The sequence below is a fragment of the Aricia agestis genome, chromosome Z, assembly GCF_905147365.1.
Source record: "Aricia agestis chromosome Z, ilAriAges1.1, whole genome shotgun sequence".
In the NCBI taxonomy this organism is placed as follows: domain Eukaryota; kingdom Metazoa; phylum Arthropoda; class Insecta; order Lepidoptera; family Lycaenidae; genus Aricia; species Aricia agestis.
The window spans coordinates 19432059-19455510 of record NC_056428.1 but is presented as its reverse complement, the minus strand read 5'-3'; the positions used below and the strand labels follow the sequence as shown (position 1 = coordinate 19455510).

At 34.8% G+C, this 23452-nt stretch overlaps 1 protein-coding gene across 3 annotated transcripts in view; it reads left to right on the top strand.

Moving 5' to 3' along the window:
* The window catches only part of LOC121738955 (gamma-aminobutyric acid receptor subunit beta-like), an 84268-nt gene extending 64259 nt beyond the window's left edge, over positions 1 to 20009 (top strand). The window contains exons 2-10 of one of the 3 annotated variants that reach the window (XM_042131242.1): positions 12438 to 12538; positions 13735 to 13802; positions 17066 to 17292; positions 17391 to 17473; positions 17759 to 17896; positions 18310 to 18594; positions 18702 to 18889; positions 18977 to 19144; positions 19759 to 20009. In XM_042131242.1, the coding sequence (XP_041987176.1) occupies positions 12438 to 12538; positions 13735 to 13802; positions 17066 to 17292; positions 17391 to 17473; positions 17759 to 17896; positions 18310 to 18594; positions 18702 to 18889; positions 18977 to 19144; positions 19759 to 19923 (1423 nt within the window). In that variant the 3' untranslated portion in view covers positions 19924 to 20009. Of the gene's footprint in view, positions 1 to 12437; positions 12539 to 13734; positions 13803 to 17065; positions 17293 to 17390; positions 17474 to 17758; positions 17897 to 18309; positions 18595 to 18701; positions 18890 to 18955; positions 19145 to 19758 lie in introns of those variants that run through there. The other 2 variants (XM_042131241.1, XM_042131243.1) reach the window with 2 other exon arrangements.
* Positions 20010 to 23452: the final 3443 nt, after the last annotated feature.

Here is a 23452-nt window from a genome sequence, read left to right as displayed (position 1 = left end):
TCACGCCAAAACTACTGAACCGATTGCAATGAAATGTTGTATACAGTTATTCTAGAGTCTGAGAAAGGACATAGGCTACATTTTGATGTGGGAAAATATCTTATTTCCATGAAAATTTCGATGAAAATGAGTTCGCATTGCGCGTGGCCAGCGCTTATCCCGGGGGTCCTGGGTTCGAGTCCCGCAGGCGGAACAAAAAGTTTTAAATTTTCCTGGGTCTTGGATGTGTATTAAAATAAAATTTCAAAAATCTTAAACATATTTTATGTATAATACTAGCTGTTGCCCGCGACTTCGTCCGCGTGGACTTCAGTTTATAGCGCGCGATGTCAACAAAATTGGTGTCAAAAGCTTTTATAAAAAAACCCTGATACCCCTTAAATCAATACAGCTGTGCAATGTTTTTTTTTTTTTTTTTTTTATGATATAAGGGGGCAAACGAGCAAACGGGTCACCTGATGGAAAGCAACTTCCGTCGCCCATGGACACTCGCAGCATCAGAGAGCTGCAGGTGCGTTGCCGGCCTTTTAATAGGGTAATAGGGGAGGGTAGGGAAGGAAGGGAATAGGGGAGGTTAGGGAAGGGAAGGGAATAGGGGAGGGTATGGAAGGGAATAGGGTAGGGGATTGGGCCTCCGGTAAACTCACTCACTCGGCGAAACACAGCGCAAGCGCTGTTTCACGCCGGTTTTCTGTGAGGACGTGGTATTTCTCCGGTCGAGCCGGCCCATTCGTGCCGAAGCATGGCTCTCCCACGTACCAATGTGTGTGCACACAATAAGTATTTCATTTTTTTATATTAAACTTTATATTTTATGCCAAATTTTAAAGCTTATTTAGCCCTCCAATTACACAACTTTACCCATAAACTATTTATCATTGATAGATTTAAGGTTACGTCACTGCACAGATAAAGTACTGACTTATTTAATACCGTAGAATATATATAACAATCGAAAAAAATCGAAACTTAAATGTAAGATGATACCACGTCTTATAGAAAGACTTTTGAGCAAGCGTCAGCGCGATGTAGAAGACGCACGGCGCCATCTATTATGAACTGTTGGAACTAACTTAATTTGAACAAATTTACGCATTTTCACCCCCTTACAACCCTTTTTTCCAGTAAAAAAGTAGCCTATGTCCTTTCTCAGGCTTTAGACTATCTGTATACAAAATTTCATTACAATCGGTTCGGTAGTTTTGGCGTTTGGCGTGAAAGCGAGACTGACAGACAGACAGACAGACATACAGAGATACTTTTGGCGTTTGGCGTGAAAGCGAGACTGACAGACAGACAGACAGACAGAGATACTTTCGCATTTACAATGTTAGTATAGATTATGTGCACACTGCACAGCTGTTTTTGGGTATTTTGATTAATTAAGGGCCGCACTACACCGGAATGGCAGCGGCGAGGCGAGCACTTTCAGCGCTGCCATTCCGGTGTAGCGCGGCCCTAAGAGGGGTACCACTTACCAGGGTTTTAAAAAGTTTTTAAATTTGACACACATTTTGTTTTGTTTGAACTAAAGTCCACGCGGACGAAGTCGCGGGCAACAGCTAGTATAATGTATATATACGGGAACAAATATAATATTTTTGTCGGGCTATCTCTATAGCGTAGAATGAAAACATATTTTGATCATATCGAAAAGTTTGGAAAAAATGTGAAAAAAACTGTTGTTTTTTTCTTTTCCTTTATTGATAAAAGAATTAAAATTTGCTAAGACTTGTCATTATTACCTACATTTTTTTATGGAAGATACGCTGTAGGTTCAATTTATTCCAGTTATGTTCTAATTGTGTAAGTAACTAAGTACCCAATATTAAGTATAGAGCACAACAATCTACGGCAAAATAAACCTGTATTCTCTGAAAATAGGGAAACGAATTGATCAAGCTAAAGGCCAATAAAGAACCAAACACAATCAGTGCTACAGTATGTGACCAGTGTGCGGATAGGGGTCGTGCAGGTCATACCGAGTAAGCGATTTGTGCTGCTTTTATTGTACGCTCTAACTGTCGCACTTAGTGAGACTTAACGATTACTTAACTGTAATTTTATAAAGATTTTTAACATATTACATAGGAGCGAAGAAAAAGAGGAAAATGTGGAAAAAACGGAGGAAATTATTAGAAACTAGAGATCGCCCAATGATCAAAATTCGACCTTATATAAAAAATTAAATTATAAGTTTCAAATTTCAACACTTTCCTATTGTCAAAATATTGACTTTATTATTTTTTAGACACAGACTGGCCGTGTAATAATTGTCTAAGTTAAGATTTAATAAAAAACTAAATCTATTTTCAATTTGACAACAGACTTCAACCATAAATAAAAGAGTACAATTCGTGTGTATAGGAACAGTATAGCAATATGACAGGGACTAATATACTGTGGTATAGGCTTGTCAATCCAATAATATTTTATTAGTTAAAAAAATGTATCATAAAAGCATAATTTCAAAATAATAATATTAGCTCTGTGGAAAATTTCATGATCCTAGGTTTTCGTATTTTTCGTCAAAAGGGATCCAATGTTTTTCGCTCTCGTACTAATATATAGATTGAGCTCCTTACATAATCTGACAACCTCAACAACGACAACCGTTAGAGCAAGGCTTCACGGCTTCATTTCGTTGCAGTACTTTGCGTCATTGGAACTACGAAATGCCAACACCGATCCGTTGCGGCGCCGCACAAGATAGTGCAACTCATCCGCTCAAACTCAAACTCAAACTTAAACTTTTTTTATTCAGAATACATTTTTGCAAATATTCTCTGAATATCTACATGATGCCTACCACCGGTTCGGGAACTAGCCCGGCGAGAAGAACCGGCGTAAGAAACTCCACCCGCCCACTTTTTTACCAAAAAAAGTGAGAAAAAAATTAATCTTTTAAAGTAAGGTTTACAATGTTGTAACTTAAAATTATTTATACAATGTCAACATACATACGTAATTGTAAGTCATGAAATATTGTGTAGAAATAGCCTTGCAAGCAGCCATCCTACTCCCAAGATGTGCCATCGTTTATGAAATCATTGACCTTATAATAGGCTTTGGCACACAAACGCTCATTGACTACTTTTTTAAATTTATTAATGGAAAGATTTTGAACGTTTTCTGGGATTTTATTGTAAAGGCGTATACATTGACCTTTAATAATAATAATAATAATAAACATTTATTCAACATGTAAACACATTACACCACATTACAAAACAGAACATAGTAAACAAAAAACAGAGAAAAAAAAAACAATCAGACGGACATTATAATACACATTTTTAATATTTATCTGGGTACAAAACACAATGTAGTGTAATGCGAATGCTGCCGAAAAGGACCCCACTCAGGTGATGATCGCGGTATAGTACCTACACCGCGATCCCTGGTGTTCTGTGGAGCCTTGTTGTCGTTCGCTCGACAGATGCACACTGGCGTGCAAACTAATTAAGTATAATAAAATAGTATATATAACAATCTTTATAAGTAAATGCATAATAATTAGATAAAATAGATATGCTCAAATAATTTGTATACTTACATAAACTGTACCTACTTAAATAAAATGATAATATATATAATATTGGCAAAACACGTTAAAACAATGATTTAGAAGTATTAAATTTAATATTATCATTAAAAAGTTTCAAGTAACTATTTTCCTCTCACCCCAGCCAAAGAATACAATATTATGCACTACGTGAACCCCAGCTACAACTTGACGTCACGTCATATGCCATATCTCAAAACAAAACAGCTGGCGTACTATAATACTTTATCTATGAGTTGGCGCCTAGCTGACGACTAACCTAGGTTGCAAGGAGAAATAGTAGCGACGCGTGCGCCGCATTCCGTGAGAGAATTTGGAACAGATCATACCTTATACACGTTGTTGTTTCTTATTAGTTTATTAATTGTGTATGTGTTTGTGATCACCTGGTCTTGCATAATAGTCCTGATCTTACACGGTAAGTGCAGTTTCTATATGATATAATATTATAATAAATACAATATATTACACATAATATATTGAGTACCTAATTTAAGTCTATAGTATGCATATATCATTATAAATAGACAAAATATTTTTAGGAACTAATATCGGTAAACGCTGTACTTAGGTGAACGGCGCGGATACTGGCAACTTACTGGGAACTTAGTAAAGTTAGAAAAGATTTACTAACTTTACTAAGTCTGATCACCGGTATTTCTAGTTTATACTTATTTCTAGTGTTTCTTCCGTGACTGTCACTTTTGGTTGTAAATTTACTAAGATTATTTCTAACATATAATACATTATCCAAAATGTATTGAGAAACAACAGTTAGAATACCAATTTCTTTAAACTTTTCTCTCAGAGATTCAAAAGCTGACATTTTATAAATGGAACGTATAGCTCGCTTCTGCAGCACAAAAATCGTATTAATGTCGGCAGCGTTTCCCCATAAGAGGATGCCATACGACATTCTACTATGAAGATAACTGTCTTGCTGTGTCTTCGTCAGAAATTTCCCGTATTTTTCTGACTGCGTATGCTGCAGAACTGAGCCTATTTGCAACTTTACCACTTTATAACACTTTACACTGCTCAACGCATTGCATTTTAATGTGGGATATCGTAAAATATACAACGTTGGAGCGACGGCGACGCGGCACAAAGTAATAGATCAATGCGTCTACGCTCTTATCTTGTCCTGGTTCTAGCTGTGTAGTGTGTAATAATATTGTAGTCAAGTAAATCCCAACGTAAACTTTTTCATGTGGAATGTTCAGATACACAAGAGAACAGCGTCAAAAATTATAAATCCACATGCTATTTCTAAGGAAACCTATTCTATATGCGGCTGGACACTGTTTTAAAACTGCACTATTTCTTTGTGCTATCTCACTTTTATAAAAAAGCTGCTTCGTACAAATGTAATTTAGATGTAAATTCAAACCGATTGAGAACGGCAAGTCTTAATCTCGTCCAATCTTTCGTCGACAGTTTTCTGTTCAGCGAATTACATTGCAGCTTTGGTAGCTCGTTTTAAATTAAAAGGCTTAATTTAGCACCCTGACAATTTTATTGGATTGCATTTAAACGCTTGTTAAAAGAGGAACGTGTTTTATTTGACGATCCATTTGGTTTGTTAGCACGTTCGGCTTTTTAAGTTAAATAGTCTGATTAAGCAGGTGGCACATAGATTTAAGATCGCTTGTCAAACTTGAGAAGATTATAGGCTCATTTGTACAATATTTACCAAAAACTACCAAAGTAAGCTACCAAAAACGTTTTATGGTGTGATTGCGATTTACGTGTCCCCCGCGTACCTTCCCCGCTCATATCTCACCCCACCAAAGAAAATTCAATGCGCAAGCAATCTAATACCATTTTTGCCGAACGATATTTTATTTCCTTTGTGTTAGTTATTAATCTATACATCTATACATACATACATACATATAAATAAAATTGGAGTGAGTGTCTTTTTGTAATATTGAAAGAACCGTTTTTCACTACATGCATATGAATCAATATACGATACATACACCAAAACAACATTTTTTAGAATTTTTGTCTGTATGTCTGTCCGTCTGTCTGTTTGTTCCGGCTCATCTCTGAAACGGCTGGAGCTATTTTGCCGGGACTTTTTTTGGTAGATAATACCCCCCACACCGGTTTCGGTGACGGTGGCCGGTTTCATTGAAACCAGGCCAGGTACGCAGGAGTAATTTTATAGTGCCCAAGTGTGTGCGCAGTACACAAGACCACTCTCTATTCCTTCACTCTCATAACCTAGTGGGACGGAAGACCGACACGACTGGCGAGAGATCAAGCGCAGGACCGACTTTTTACATGCCCATCCGATGCATGGATCATCTTACTTATCAGACAAGCATCTGATCAGACTGCATTGTCCTAACCAAACTTGGAAATAACTTGTTTCCAACGCGGGAATCGAACCCACGACCTCCGAGTCAAGAGCCACACTCTTAACCACTGGACCACCGAGGCGTTTGGTAGATAGCTGATGTATTAAGGTACTTAGGCTACTTTTTAACCGACTTCCAAAAAGGAGGAGGTTATATTTTACTTTTTTCATATTTGTTAGCGGACTATCCATTTTTTGTATTATACTATGTTGACGCGGACGAGGTCGCGGGCAACAGCTAGTATTAAATAAAATTAACTTTGTTTGTATATAACTATGAAACAATTATCATATTTGACATGCAGTAATGATTTTAATTGCACAGTTAAATGATAACAATAAGAGGGAAATCAAAAGTGAAACTGAAACTGACGTCGAAACTCAGCATTGAGAGTGAAAATGTATTGTGTATTAGTTTTTGTCCATTTCGTAACTTATTCACTCGCACGTCCGACTGTGAACAATTTAGTATTCGATGGAAGTTTGCTGGAATATACCGGACAATGGGCTCACTTCGTTATCGAACTGGACTTTATCGAAACATGGAAAAATGTTTTTGTCACTGATGAATCGTTAAACTTTGAATGCCAATAGGAATGTGAAGACTTCAATATATCCGTTATAGTTGTGGAAAATCTACAAACGATTGGTGTTTTATCACTGACAAATCCGTGAAGGGCTCAATTTATTTGCGTCCACCCAATCGCGCGGATTGGCGGCTACACCGCGAGATCACAAGGAATTGTAATATTTTTGTATGTAAGAGTCAATTTAAACTAGCGCAGAGTCGAAGCGCATCGAAGCGAATTATTAAAACTGAATATAACAAATTCAACCTAACTCCAAAGCGTTAGCGCACTTTACTACTTCTGAGAATTTAAAAAGGCGCGCATACGCGCGAATTCGCGTCGATGCGCCCGACCAACGCTGATTGGCCTCGCCGAAGTAATGTATACATTACGCTCGGGAGTTAAGGTTGAATTTTCTGTGTTCAGTTTTTGGGAATGCGCTTCACTTCGCTTCGACTCTGCGCTAGTATAAATTGACCCTAAATGACACCGGGATCGCGCCGCTATTTAATGAGATCATCATCATCATCATCATATCAGCCTATAGTCGTCCATTTAATGAGATCGTTACAATATATAATTATAAATTAGACATCGGATTATATTATGCACGATCAAAGTGCCGAAATATGCATGCAAATACGCACAAAAAAATGGCCGATATATGCACAAAACATGCACAATCAAATGTCATATGATATTAAAATATTATAATTTTTGTAGAGTTTTCCGGTGGTGCCGTTAATAAAAGCGCCAATTTTTATAATTTCGACAAATCCATTTTTCATTTCTTATTCAGCAGTCAGCACCAATAATAATTTTCTACCAACATTTTCCGATTGCAATCTTTAATGCCCATGGAAGTTTACTAAATCGTTAACTACTTTATTCGATTTTTTATTAATGTTGCCAACTACAAAAGAAAAATTTTGTTTCTAGAAAGATATTTTACCTATTGGGTGTATTGCATTCTTTAAATGGGGATGGAGCCCATTCGTTAAATGGGGGTGGATATTTGAAGTGTTTTGTGGCCTCGTGTACCTATGTCATGATATCTAGTTTGGAGACTAAAATGAGGGCATAAAACTACCGAAATATGCACTATCAACGAAAAATTGATAAATTATACATTATCGCCTAAAAAGTGTCATTATATGCAAGTATGCCATGCATATTATGCAAGTATGCAAATGCATATAATCCGATGTCTACATATAATTATTGTTTGTTATAGCTCACTGTGTAGCGGTCAAAACATGCGCGTTTTATATGTATATTGAACAAATATCATGTAGACAAGAAATAGACATTGCTAAAAATTTAAATCCCACCAAAACATTAAATGTAAAAAGGAGCCAAGCAAAATATTGCATGGCCATGCAATATATCTATCGAAAAAGTTTTCAGATCACATTCAAGCCAAGCCTTCAACTAATTTAGTAATTTAAATCAACATTCAGTGAATTTATCAATAGTTTTCTTTATTTTATAATTATTATAGTGGCTCGGCAATGAGCACAAGAAAAACAAATATTTAAAACTTCAAATTTGGGGTAGTTCATACTTACACAAACGGCAAGCGTTTTTAGTATGTAACGACGCATTGGACGATGGTACCGAATAAATCCAATCACTCGCTGATTATTTCTCTAGTGCCCATTGCCAAGCCACTATAATAATTATAAAATAAAGAAATCTATTGATAAATTCACTGAATGTTGATTTAAATTACAAAATAAGTTGAAGGCTTGGCTTGAATGTGATCTGAAAACTTTTTGCGATAGATATATTGCATGGCTATGCAATATTTTGCTTGGCTCCTTTTTACATTTAATGTTTTAGTGGGATTTCATTTCTTTTTTTAAGGTTTCTTTTCTTTTCAGGTCACGTTAAAACTTTTCTGTACTTAGCTTAGCACCCATTCTCTATCTCTAGGTATATATTCTAGGTCGTAAAATTAATTGATAATAACAGGTAGGTACCTACTTCTACAAAGTACAAATTCTATAACGATTGCCCAACAACTTTTGAACTTTCAGGAGATTATTCGTGCACCGATGTTACTTTCGATTGAGTATTACGACCTATCCCGGATTTTTTTAAGCCATAATAATGATACTCCGCAAACAAGCGATACCGCGATATTATAAAGGGAGTGCTACACCATCTATCGAGCGAGTATGGAGTGTACATCGTAATTCGCAGTTCTGATTTCATTTATATTTTAATCGAATTTAATTATCATAGTTACATTGTTAACTTTGTTAACACTATTTTTCCTTTTGTAGGTAAAATAATTATTATGAAGTCGAAACTCATTTTTACTGTTCTTGCAAAGCCACAAACATAAAAATCTTTTCTTTTATTTAATAAAGTTATATTATACTTTTCAGTTTTTAGGCACCCTTGCCCAAAGGATGAAAACGGGAGCCTATTCCTAATGAGTCCAGACTTCGCTGTCTGTCTGTTGTCCGTCCGTGTGTCACGAGGCTAGATCTCGAGAACTGCAATAGCTAGATATTTTAATTTTTTACAAATAATGTACTTTTGTTGTCGCTATAAATGCTAATAGTCCAACTTAAATAAAATAAATGATTAATCGGGGGTCTCATACAACAAACACTTTTTTTTGCCCTTTTTTGCTCTATATCCATAATGGTAAAAGTAAGGCTTTTGAAAATTTCAGAAAATACTTAATTGTATTTCAACTTTAATAATGAGCAATAAAAAGTACATAAACTTGTGATTTGAGGGCTGCTCCCATACAAATTTACGGTACGGAACCCTATGTACGCCAGTCCGACTCACACTTGGCCAGTTTCATAATTTTTCCTTTCATTGTGGATAACGACCTACCTTTTTGCCAAATTTCAAGGTTCTAAGTCTGCTAGAAGTACCTTACAATTTTGATGATCTGTCAGTCAGTGAGTGACAAAATGTAGTAACTTTGATCATCCGTAACTATTAAACTATTTATCGAAATGTTATGTTATTTGGAGATTAAGCTAGTTTTAATACTTGCTCCTATTCACCGAATTTCTAAGTCCCTAGCTTTGTTAACATCGAAGATAAAGGGGGTGTGAAAAAGCCGCGAACCGCTTCGAGAAAAGCATGCTACGGCCGTGCCTTTGCTAAAAAGCTTGGCTGGAGCACTGCCGTGCTCCCAGATACTTGTTACAGTTGATGAAGTATATTGTTGTGTATTGATATTACCTACTAAGTACTTTCACTGTTTACATGTTTCAAAGCGCATTAAATCTAAAAACAAACGTTCTCTTTGCAATGATCATAATATTATAGTCAAAATAAAATAAGGTGTCCCTGGCGGTCATTAAGACCTTCTTAGTCTAGGAGCTATAATATGAAACATGTTCGCACTGGATTCGGTTAATGAGTTCGAAGGGATATAAATTATAATATTTCGTACGGAGTACATCGTACATCGAGTATGCAAAATACGATATCGCCCTATATGACAAGTTTTTTGACAGGGGATCAATGACCGCTACGGACAGGATTCTTTGGACAGGATTCGGCAAGACATCGAAGTCTTAGTAATAGGGTCCCGTTTTTACCCTTTGGGTACGGAATCTTAAAAAATCACATTACGAAAAAACGAAAGAACCAGCCCTAAGTTGCGGGCAACAGAAACGGTAGCAATATGAAAATAGCGTTGATAAATAATGTCCGTTGGGATGGTGGGATCCGAATGCCATAATGAAAATTTATACATTCGGCTATTCATTTACCTACTGACGTAAATACTGGCATAGGTGGTGGTTACGTAATAGCTGCATAACATAAAAACTTGCAAATTAGGTTAATTTTATAAAGCTGACATTTTTGTATTTACGCGCCGTGTCACAGAAATACTTTTGTTCGGATTACAAAAGTTTTTTTATATAAGATTCCAATTACCGAAGAGGCAAACACATCACCTGGAGGATTTTTCTACCATATTTTTATTGCAACAGTATAGCAGTTTCATAACTAGGACGATCAAATTTTATATTAAAAAAAATATATTTATAAGTTTCATAAAAAAATAATTAGATCGAAAAAGAAATATTTAGGTACTGCTTTCTTCAATCTTCAATAATGTGGTCGTTATTTTTTTATTTTGTTTTTCGGTGTGAATGTTAATAAACATTGACGATAACAATTTAGGACGTCAAAGTAAAATAAGGAAAACAATTTCGTGCGACCGCAGCTGATTGGAGTGACAAAAACGTAGACCCAATACTAAGCCATCCAATTAGTGAGTTGGGAAACAGAAAATACAATTGTTGAAAGATGTTTATTTCAGACCAAAGTTTCTAAAGGTGTCAAACCAAAGTCTATATTAAACACGCAACAAGATAACCACGTAGTTAGAATAAATAACTCTAAAAATGACGATCTCTGTGGCTCAGTGGTGAGCACGTTCGTAGCTTAAGCCGGGAATCGCGGGATCGAATCCCGCCGACGGAACAAAAAGTTTTCAAAGTTCCTGGGTCATGGATGTGTATTAAATATGTGTATCATATAACAAAAATCTTAAATGTATAGTATAAAAGTATTATTATATACATATATTTCCGTTGTCTGGTACCCATAACACAAGTCCTTCAGGTACTTACCACGAGGCCAGACTGACGTAGTGTGAAGCGTCCATAGATAAAAAAAAATACGCTAACCCTTCCAACTACTTGTGCAGAGTTGGGGCTGTTAAACAACTGCCTGATGCAAGGATGGAAGATGCAAATCTCAACGATCGATGGATCTTTATCAACATGCTATCATATAATAATATAATAATAATATATCTAATAATAATATGTGTATGTACCTATATAATAATATTCTGTCTGTATTATTAGAAGATGATGAAATCGATGGCTAACATTCCAATTATTATAAATAGATTCAGAATATAATAAAGACTTTCATGAGAACCAAATACCTAATCGTCATTCCAGAAAGGAAATATAAAACAATGACACGAATATTAAATACCAGATTTATTGCTAAAACATCGATGTAACTTGATAAGCTGAACTAATTTCATGCAATCACGATACAATTTGAACGCCTAATTTATAGCAAAGTGACGTTAAATGCAATAGGCAAATAAACCAGAATATTGTACAGTTGTATGAAATAGCAATACTAACTAACTGATATTAACGGAAGTGTAATATTGTATCACATTGCACATTAATGGTAACTAATACGTCAAATAATATTATATTGATAGCAATAAACGCGAAAACAAATACAACAATTTATAGAAAAATACAAAAAATGCTGTAAGCAAAATATTGAATGCAGGAATGGGATTAATTATTATTATATTGAACTGGATGATGCTCGCAACTCTGTTGTGCCAAAATTCGTTTATCGTGCGAAAACTGTACATTTTCCAGAATAAAAGGTTTCCCGGGGAAAAGGACATAGGATACCTTTTATCCTGATGACCCAAGGTATCTCCTGCCAAAGTTCAGCAAAATCGGTTCAGCGGTTTGAGCGTGAAGAAGTAACAGACAGAGAGAGAGAGAGAGACAGACAGACAGATAGACACGCTTTCGCATTTAAATATTAGTATGGAATTATGGATTGTATTCTTCCGCAATATAACACTTGTTTTAGCTAGATACCGCTAAATTTTTAAAAGTTCAAGTTATGTCATATATTTTTGGAAGTTTTTTTGTAGTTAGTAGCCCACTGAAACACATATTTTGTCGCATTTGTTTGCGTAAATTTTTTCGCAATAAAAACATCTCCTTTCCCGTCTCTGAATGTATCTCCATACCAAATTTCACCACAGTTCAGCCGTTAAATGTGAAGGGTACTTAACAGACAGACACACTTTAGAATTTATAAAATAAGTAAGGATTTTGGCGTAATCCGAAGGAATTTGTCTATAAAATTGTTTAATTTAATATCTTTTGTCCTCCAGCGGCCAAGGCGGCGGCGGCATGTTTGGGGATGTCAATATCTCAGCGATCCTTGACTCGCTGAGTGTCAGCTACGACAAGAGAGTACGACCTAACTATGGAGGTAGTATTTAATTTCATTTTTTAAGTCAGATACTTAACTAAACTTTTAAAAGATTGAGGTCCTCATGTGACAGTCGAAAGTTTAAAATTAATTGTAGAATAAATATAACTCTCATTCGGTTTCGTATTTGTAAAAGATAAGGCGTACCTAATATTCTGTCAAACGACTGGCACAAGGAGACCTAATTGTATTTACAGGGTATTATTTAAATTTCAAAGAAATTGATCATATTATTCAAAATTGAATCAGAAAGCATAACAATAGAAGGTCTGAAAAGGTAATGGGACTATAACAAAACGAATCGTTCCAAGAAGCAAATTAAACAATAGCAGAAAAGATGTAATAAAGTGAATTGAATTTGGAAACAGTTTTAGCCCATGATATCGCCCATGAAATCATTATGATGCATATAAAGTTAACAATGGATAAACATAATTTTCAGATGTATCGTCATGATACATATTGAGAGCCAATGCAGACTATTACAACGGATGCTATTAGATTGACAGAATCATGTCAACTACTGTGTCTTAGTAACAATTAACTATTATATTTCTGGGCACTAGCTTGCAAAACAACAAAATTATGACCTACAATAAAATTAATATTTACAATAAATAATTTTGTAAATTTGCATGATAATATTAAAAGAGTTGTAAAGAAGAGAATCTAAAATGGATATTATGAATATCAATATAAAATTAAAAGGATTACATAGGATCAAATTAAATCTCCATCATTAGAGGTTTACTTACGGATTATAGCAAAGAGGATTGAATTAGTTTGGTATGAAAATGTGAATAAGAAGAGAAAATAATTACAATAAAAATAGGACATCTTACGTGCTACTATTACGCAGTTTCGTGACTTCGAGTTATCGACAAATCCTATGAATATAAATGATGATACATTTTAAATGTTTGCTGCTATCAAAGGAAGAATACATATAGAAACAGCGAACATACATCACGCATCATGTTTTCTCCATACATGAATAGATGGCAAAGAATATAGAGTTTCAGTATCGAAATACTCATGTCGTACATTCAAACAAAGCTTTTAAGCAGCGCACATCAGAAACAAAGAAACGCTATCCGTTTATGTCTATTGTACTATTTTTAAAAAGAATTGAAATCATCGATTCGAGGTCGTGACCCCGATGCTTTCAATTTGTAAAACAACTACTAACATTTCAGGACCACCTGTGGACGTGGGCGTCACCATGTATGTGCTGTCCATCAGTTCCTTATCTGAAGTGAAAATGGTATTTCCGAGCCCATTTTTATGTAGATCGTTGATTAGAAATCCGAAGAGCTAGGCTAGGCTCGAGCCCGAGCTTTACCACGGTGAGACTCGGGCGAGAGTCAGGACCATTATCGTCCTCTGGTTTGGTTTTCACAGCACGGGGTGCTCACGCAACTCACAATTGGGCTTGATTGCAGGTCCTCCAGTGGAGGTGGGCGTCACCATGTATGTGCTATCTATCAGCTCCGTCTCCGAAGTGCTCATGGTACTCGCCCTTGTCAACTCACGCTTGACTCGGTCTCTCCGGCCGTGGGCCGCTGCGACCGAGCAGCCCCAGACACGAGGCTGCGAGCATGCCGGCGTAATGGAGCCGACTACCCGGAATGCTACATCCACTATTTGTTCAAATTTCAAAATTATACTCTAAGATCCTTTCGATTGAGTGGCATAGTTATCCGGGTGTGTCTAAAAACATACTAAAATGTTATTTGCTATTAAACATTCCTCCAAGCAAGACACAGTCGAATTTGCTCCATTGGTGTTATTTTTTTAAGCTTTTTATGTTTTTTGAGTAGGTGTCTTTTGTGTCTGTGGGTTTCTTTCTACTGTCTCCCAAAATGGCGTTCGAAACGCCACTCGCAATTTTCTAACTTTTAGTAGTCTTGCTATGAATGTATTTAATGTTTGTAACCGCTGTCCAGTAAGTTCCGATTGGACGAGGGAACTTCGAGTGTTTATTTTTATGTTGTATTATTTTAATTTGTTATTCAATGTTATTATTTCCAGTGTAAAAGAAACGAATCGTGAATCTACGATATCAAAGTTCGTTCGTTCTTAATTATGGTAAATGATAATCGGAATATTTGAAATGTTTTATTTAAACGCCGCAAACCCTTGATAACGGTTCCAAAAAATAACGTCTGAATGAGACCAGGGAGTATGACCCCTAGTGGAAACCAAATCAAGGGGACCCAAAAAGTCACATTAAGACGTGACCATAATCGGAATTAGAATAGTCCATTTCATTTTACACATTTAAAATACACGTGGACATAAGATCACAGGACGCTAATCATGAGATACGGCATAGAATTTTAAATAATATATATTTAAATATAATATATTATTATAATTTTAATATAAGTCCAAAACGTGTACTTTGAATTGCATTCGTCGAGTAACAGTTCAGTGTATTGTTATTCGTCGAATTTAATGTCGTTTTGAGCATTTGGCAGCATTTTAAAAAATAAACAGTATTCAAATAAATAAAAGTTTCAAAAGAAATATACACACACTGGCAAAATTAGAGGAACATAGGTAAAAAGGACCACAACTTGAACTCAAGTGTGTCGGGCTGAGTGAAATCCTTTTTTATAATTACTAAGCTAATTTAAAAAATAAAATATTGAACAAAACTGGCAAGTTGACAGGTTTTTATAGCAATTATGCCCTAATAAGTGTTTTTCGATGATTGACGTTGTAAGTGTTCCTGATAAGAATGGCGTTTTAGCGGGGTGCAAGGTATGCTCAGCTAATTTGATTGTTTGGTTTTTGGAAGAACACATTGCTTAGATACAAAATTAGTGATTTCCCAGCATCTGCGACAGCTAGAGTTGTAACCACGATAGAAAAAGGTCACACCTACCGTTCGGTCAGTCAGACCTTAGGTGTGTCGGCTTCCGTGGTCCATCGTAACTTTCAACGCCACAGAGAGACTCGATCTTACGTTCAGAGACGAGAACAAGGCAGATATCGGGTGACAATGGTTCATGATGACCATTTTGTAAAGAAACAAACCTTGAGAAATCGACGTCAAACTGCTATGCAGACACGAAACCTGTCGGAACAGGTCCGAGATGTACGTGTAAGTGATTGTACAGTAAGAAGAAGTCTTATAGAAGTTAAATTAAACTCAAAAGTGCCTGTAAGGGCACCAAAACTTGAGACTGGACACTGAAGAGCCAAGCTAAGATTTGCGCGTGAACATCAAAATTAGACAAGTGAGTGAAATCTTGTGCTGTACAGTGATGGGAGCAAATTCTGTGTACATTTGGTTGGCAGGCGATAAAGAACGTGGATAAATCGTAAGGAACGCTATAGGCCATCAAACTTAACGGAAACAGTGGCCTATGATGCAGGCTTCGTAATGGTTTGGAGTGGCATATGATTTGGAACCCGCACGGAGCTGATGATTATTGATGATGGTACTTTGAGAGTACAGGGTTATAGCACAGCCATCCTGGAACTGCATGGTGTGCCTTTTGCACAGTTTTAGGTAGCAACTTCAATTTTATGCGCGTCCATAGAGTAAAAAAATCGGGCATTATTACCTAAACGATGCTGGCGTAGCCCAGTTCGAGAGGCCAGCGCGGTCTACGGATGTGGATCCGATTGAAAACATGTGGCACATAAATTGGTGAACGGTACGAGTTAAAACTCCGGTCCAAAATGTGTCCAGGACCTCGAGTTGGCGCTACTGGAGGAGTAGGAGAATATCCCACAGGAAATTATTGACAATCAAAATGCAAGCATGGAATGGCGTATCCAGGCCCTCTTGAGATCCATAGAAGGCATTACACGCTTTTAACATGACATTTCTTTAATAAAAATGGAGAATTGAACTTAAAAACTTACTACTGAAATTTCAAAGATTTTCTTAAATTTTGATTTTTGCCGATTTTATTCTATTTTTCACGTTTTTATGCCCTAAATTTATATAAAGTTAATTTGGTAATAATCAATTAGTACCTAATTAATAAAATAAATAAATATATAAAAAACAGTGAACAATTTCCAAAAAATTGAAAATTTTGTTATGTTCCTCTAATTTGACCGGTGTGTTTATTTCATGTACGATCACTGACCAAGAAAATAGAATCACAAATTCTGCCATATGTAACATTTAAATTATTCATCATGTCCATTTTTGTGTGTGCAGTTGGTGGAATATAACTTGCAAGCTGTTTGTCTTTGATCTGAAACGTATACTTAATAGTTATGCAAATTGAATTTCGCCAACTTTGAATACCCAACTCTCGTACAATTTCAAGACAAGAATAATATTCCATGACATGACATGTATTGCTTATATAAGCCGATGATTTAAAACGGGGAATCTATTATTTTCATTACAATCGAGCCATTTTGCCACATTCGAAGCGAAATGCTCCAACAAAAGACCAAATCCTATTGTTCATATTATACCGTCGTATCACATTAAAATTTATGTTGACTATATTACGAACTCCCAAATACAGTTTACTAAGTAAAATTTGTTTTCAGGATTTTACATTGGACTTTTACTTTCGACAATTTTGGACGGATCCGAGGCTCGCTTATAAGAAAAGGCCCGGGGTTGAAACTTTGTCCGTCGGATCGGAATTCATAAGAAATATATGGGTGCCCGACACGTTTTTCGTCAACGAGAAGCAATCTTACTTTCACATCGCCACGACCAGTAACGAATTTATTCGCATTCATCACTCCGGATCTATAACACGAAGTATCAGGTAAATCCTTAATTAAATATCGATATCCCGATAAACGATTGAATACCAATTTTGGGTGTGATAGGACGACGCTATTTGAAGCCTTGATTTATTTACAGATTGACTATAACCGCATCATGTCCCATGGATTTGCAGTATTTTCCAATGGACCGCCAGTTGTGCAATATCGAGATTGAATCCTGTAAGTTTTTATTGCAGCGGTTAACTATTCTAGTTTCTATATAAATTTATTTTTCAATAGTAATTCGCTTGAAAAAAATTGAAAACATAATAACTAATAATGAAACACAACTTGCAATTGCGCTTCCAATTAGTAGAGAAATTATAAAGCTGAGAACAATTGACATTTATAACGACGCCATACACCTCCGTCGGAAACGTTAGCTTCGTAGTTCAATCGGCATTCACTTTATATGTAACCCCCATTGTGATGGGTATTTATATCGTTCCATATTGCATGGTACAGTTGGCTACACCATGCGGGACATCAGATATAAATGGAACGAGGGACCAAATTCTGTAGGAGTATCCAGTGAGGTGTCCCTACCGCAGTTTAAAGTGCTCGGCCACAGGCAACGGGCGATGGAAATTTCACTTACAACAGGTACACAGCACTACGCCTTTATATTCCTACTTCTTCTGTTTTGCACGTTCTTCTTCAACTAATAAAAATTATAGTTGCTTTATACTCATTTCGGTCATTATGCGTATAATGTACATGAGCTTGTTTATTTCGTTTAATGTAATAAACTAATTCTTCCTTAATAATTTTAATATAACTAATTAAAGTTGATTATTATTTGAGAACTATATAAATTGCAATGATAGATAATAGTCATAATTTAATTTGTTACCAAAATAACAATTCTTATGAATTTGCTATTTTCATAAAAAATAGTTACTGATACTGATGTTTTTCAATAAATTTGACCACACGTTTTTATTACCAAGGCCAAAATCCTACTACAATTTACAATGCTTTAATAATTGCTTAATTCAACCATTTTTTTCTTGCAGGAAATTATTCGCGGTTGGCTTGTGAAATCCAGTTCGTACGTTCGATGGGCTACTATCTGATCCAGATTTACATTCCCTCGGGTTTGATTGTCATTATATCTTGGGTCTCGTTTTGGTTGAACCGTAACGCCACCCCTGCTCGGGTGTCACTCGGTGTGACCACAGTGTTGACCATGACTACCCTAATGTCATCCACTAATGCCGCTTTGCCCAAGATTTCGTACGTCAAGTCCATCGACGTTTACCTGGGAACCTGCTTCGTAATGGTGTTCGCCAGTCTACTAGGTATCAAACATGATCTTTAGTACTATATCTAGGTTATGCTATGCGTCTTTTGTTTAGCTTTGCGATTTTTTCTCAACAATGTGATTAACATATAAAAAAATTTGCAGAGTACGCAACCGTCGGTTACATGGCCAAGAGAATTCAAATGAGGAAGCAACGGTTTACAGCTGTTCAGAAAATGGCTGCGGAGAAAAAGATAAATATTGAGCCACCCCCGGTACCAGTTGGGCCTGAACCGTTACCTCCACCGCGGACTGCAGGAATCACAAGGCCTACTCCTCCAAGCCGATCTTCGGTAAGTACTTGTAATGTAGGAAGCCCAAAAATGTATTTTTGAACTTCAGTACTACTCCTAATTCAGTCTTACAATACTCACACACAGGAAGTACGGTTCAAGGTCCATCACGGTCACGATCCCAAGCCTTTTACGAAGGTTGGGACATTGGAGAATACCATCAATGGCGCCCGAAGTGGACCCTCGACTGCACCACCTCCAGCCCCAGATCCTGACACTACTGCGGAGTTACCACCACATCTGATCCAAGCTAAGGTAAGACTAAGATTCAGTTTAAAATACGTCGTGTTGTTATACTACTCTACTATAATTACTCAGCGAATGTACGTTGTTTAGCAGAGCGATTTTTTTGTGTTGCGATTGTTCTAAAGCCATTTGCGAATTCATTTCATATCGTCATTAATGCGGGTTGTGTTAAATATTTTATGCACGACAAGTACTCGTGAAACATGTAAAGTGTATTTATAATATGTATATGGGTTAAATTTTTATATTATGTCCATTTTTACCATACTCTAAAATGGTTATAATTATTGATATTGATACGTGTAAAGTTAAGCGTATTTGATCTGGTTGTCTGGATAAATGCTGTATTAAGGTTATATAGTGCTGATGCTACGCTCCTTTTTATCTATTATATTCATAGATCCTCAAAATATGTGATAACTGCACAGTATTTTTAAGCTTTCCTTCAGTCCCATATCAATTGTTTACATTCTAGTTTTCTCATGATAATTGTTTACTACTTCTTTTTTTGTTTACTACTTTGATTTCAGCCAGATTTAATACCTTATTGCCTTTATTTTTAGTTACCATGACGATATAATCGTTGAATTAACCATAGGGAGTCAATTCGAGTACTTTTGCAGGGCATCAACAAATTGCTGGGCACGACGCCTTCGGACATCGACAAATACTCGCGCATCGTGTTCCCTGTCTGCTTCGTTTGCTTCAACCTGATGTACTGGATCATATACCTTCATGTCTCCGATGTTGTCGCCGATGATCTCGTGCTACTAGGAGAAGAGAACTAAGCAGACAACGACAACGACGACATTCAAGCCTACCATTGTATAGGATCGGCTGTAGCATCAACAGCTAAAGCCGTTCCTACATTTATTTCCTAATTTAATTCAATTTTAAAGTAATATAATTAAATTATATAAATGTTGTATTGTTAGTTGATACGATTATGAGTTTATCAAATTTTAAAAACGTATGCACATGTAGATTTAGCGTTTATGCATCGTTTATTAAATCTTGCGTAACTTCCTTTACAGGTTTCGAACTATTAAAAAGACTCAAATATATTAAGGTGTATGTAGTTGTAACTATAACCTATGTTAGAATATCGACCCTTTCCAAAGGTACATTATAAAATACCATTACGCTAATGATTCGTCTAGTCTTAACTACTAATAAATATTTCTAAGTGTCAACTATAAGGTAATCTAAATCTGGATGAGAGAGCTGAAAATAATTATTAAATTTGTCAACTACAGAAACACCTGGTGAAGTATCAAAAATATATTAAATTGTAGATAGAAAAGGTTAAATGCACAGATGGATGGTGAGGGATAATTCTGTAAATAATTAATATACATAATGTACTTATTAGGATACTCTAGTTGATACCCTATTTTATATGAAATTCCTTTCAAATCTTTTACACTTGCGATCGTGTCCTAATCTAGCACACATTTTAAACATAAGTCGTCTGAATCAATAATTTTATTTAAATAATATTTAAATGATACGAATTATTATTTTTAATTATGTATAACACTTATTTCATAATCTATTAGGTACACGTCGTTTATATTTGGGAGATAGTTTATTCTGTCAATTGATTAGGGTGATCTTCATTTCATAGCAAATTGTTTGTAATAGTCAGGGTTCCCTAGAACAATTTTTTTTATTACTATCAAGCTAATTTTTCGTAAGTAGCTTCGTTTTGATAAGACTAACAATAATTTCCTCTGGGGAAATTCTCGAAAGTGGTAGCTAACAGAGATATAAAGGATTTAATATTTCGATTTGATGGTCCTAAAATATGGATTGTTCTATTTGTAGGACATTGTTACTCTTAATTAATATAACTATTTACCTAACTATATACAAAAATCAGCTCATCATCAAAAAAATTGTTATAGGGAACCCTGACTATAACATTTTCCGGCTTCTGAAGTTTATCGACAGGTTTTTATCAATTCACTAGAAGTTTTGATTGGTTAATTAATTAATATACCTAGGTCTGATGGCAAAAGGTGAGAAAATTGACTCTAACAGTACCGGGGTAATTCGAATAAAACATTTTGATCCTTTTTTTCCTTATAGCGGCAGATTCTGTGTGTGAAACATGTAAATATAAAATTTTATGCAATGATCAAGAAGATTTTTTGAAAATCTGCCATCCAAATTTGCCATCAGATCCTGGTAGACCTATAAGAAACAAGTAAGTAAAATATAATAATCTTAACAATTGGTCGTCCTGATAATATTTTGTTTACTTTGAATCAGATGCAAGTTAGTAATTTTCTATTGTTCTAATTTCTGTATATAAAGGATTTAATTGCCATTATTAGTGTACTTGACGATGGTATATTGTTATCAACTTATGGTATGTTACCAGTAGTAACTTAATTGATCTAGTTTCAGTAACACTTCTGTTCAAGTCTGAACTTTGAATTGCCTAACTTTACTTAATACCTACATGGAACCAATGATGTTTTACTATCATTGCATGGAACATAATAATTATAGAAAATTAAGATATCTCACCGATGTCTACTTTCCAGAATATTTTTGTTAGGCATATTATTTATCGGAAAAATTGGTTGTTAAAAATTTTTGCTGCTTTATAAAATTAATAGTTACCTAATAGTATTAAAAATCCGGCCAAAAGTCTAGAGATCTGAGACATTACATTAAAACATTTTCGATCCATTTTAAAATATTTTAGAGGTTTCTATTTATTTATTTATAATTTTACGAATCTTTGGCTGTGAGAAATAATTATTGTAATATAACAATTCAGTTCGGTTTTATAAAAGTAAGAACTTACCATAAACGAGTGAACACAAAGTAAATCAGATTATCTCTGAAGCTCCGATTGTTATATCTCCATTAAATTTTATTGAAAAATTATTACACAATAATTAAAGCATATTTTTAATTATATTAGAAAAAAAATTACCTATTAATGTCATAAAAATTTTATATTCTTGGACAAGTCGTTGAGTTACTAATGATTAGGTTCTTAATTATTACTTTTGATTACATAATTCAATCAAGAATCAAGATAGAAATAAAAAAATTGTCAAATACCCTATTACTGATATTAAATATAATTATTAATTAAGTATGTTCATCAATAATTAATTACTTAAAAATATGTTTTGTTGCTGCTTTAGTGCCCTCTGTTCTGTCATTTTCTATGAGCGTAGTATTTCTAATTTACAAACAAAACTATTATATAATAATCTAAAAATACGTTGACACCAAATTGTAGAGAAGAAATTTATTTATTAGAGAACTATTTTGTGTAAAATATAATATTATAGTAACCATTAGTAAAATTATTTGTACCTGGTTCAAAATATTTAGGATCTTTTCTCGCCTACTAAGTTGTCAGGACTGTTGTACCCATACCTAAAATAATTATAATATTGTTATTCTTGTTATTAGTAATAATAAAATAAGAGATTTAACAGATATGTCCTTAACACGAGAAATATTTTCATGAAAGTTGTTATGTAAAACACGTATCTTTCACATATTTTATTTTTAATTTATTTTTGAACGTTTGTGTATTATTATCCTTTTTATCTGCACTTTTAAGATTGCTCAACATTAAGAAATACACATACTCCTTTTAAGAATGTATAGGAATTGTACTACTGTTATTATTACTAGATTTCATCTAGGTAACTGTGTTAAAAAATTATTTTACATTACTAGGGAAATTCCTTTATCTTAAGTTGTAAAATTAACTTTACATATTATTATGTAGACTTTAATTATATGAAATTAAGTTTTTATTGAAGACTGATTTAACTTCTAAATTTAGTTGAAATTTTGTATTTCAAAATAAATTGTACTATTGTTAAAACTAATGTACATAATATACATAATAATAACTCATTACTTACTGTAAGCAATCATGTTTATTTGATTATTTCGTGCAAAAACTACCACGTTTGGAAAACTTTAGAAAAATATAATATACACTTAAATAATGTATAATTTAGCAAATATAGACACTTATCACAGCCAAAAAAAGTTCTTGATGAATTTGAAACGATTAGGAGTGAATTTATAATGAATACGATAGAGAAGTATATACTGCACCTAGAGTAAGTAAATAGGTAGAGTAGCATTGCAGGAGGGGACTGGGCGACGTTTAGGACTTGTGAAAACTGAGGACAATATCTAGAGGGTTTTAGCTGGTTTAAATAACAACCAGTACGTTACAAAAAATATTGACCAATTTTTTTACTCAATATTGTTTTTCGAAAAAAATTGTTGCTAAAACAGAATTTTGTTGCTCTAAATTAATTAACA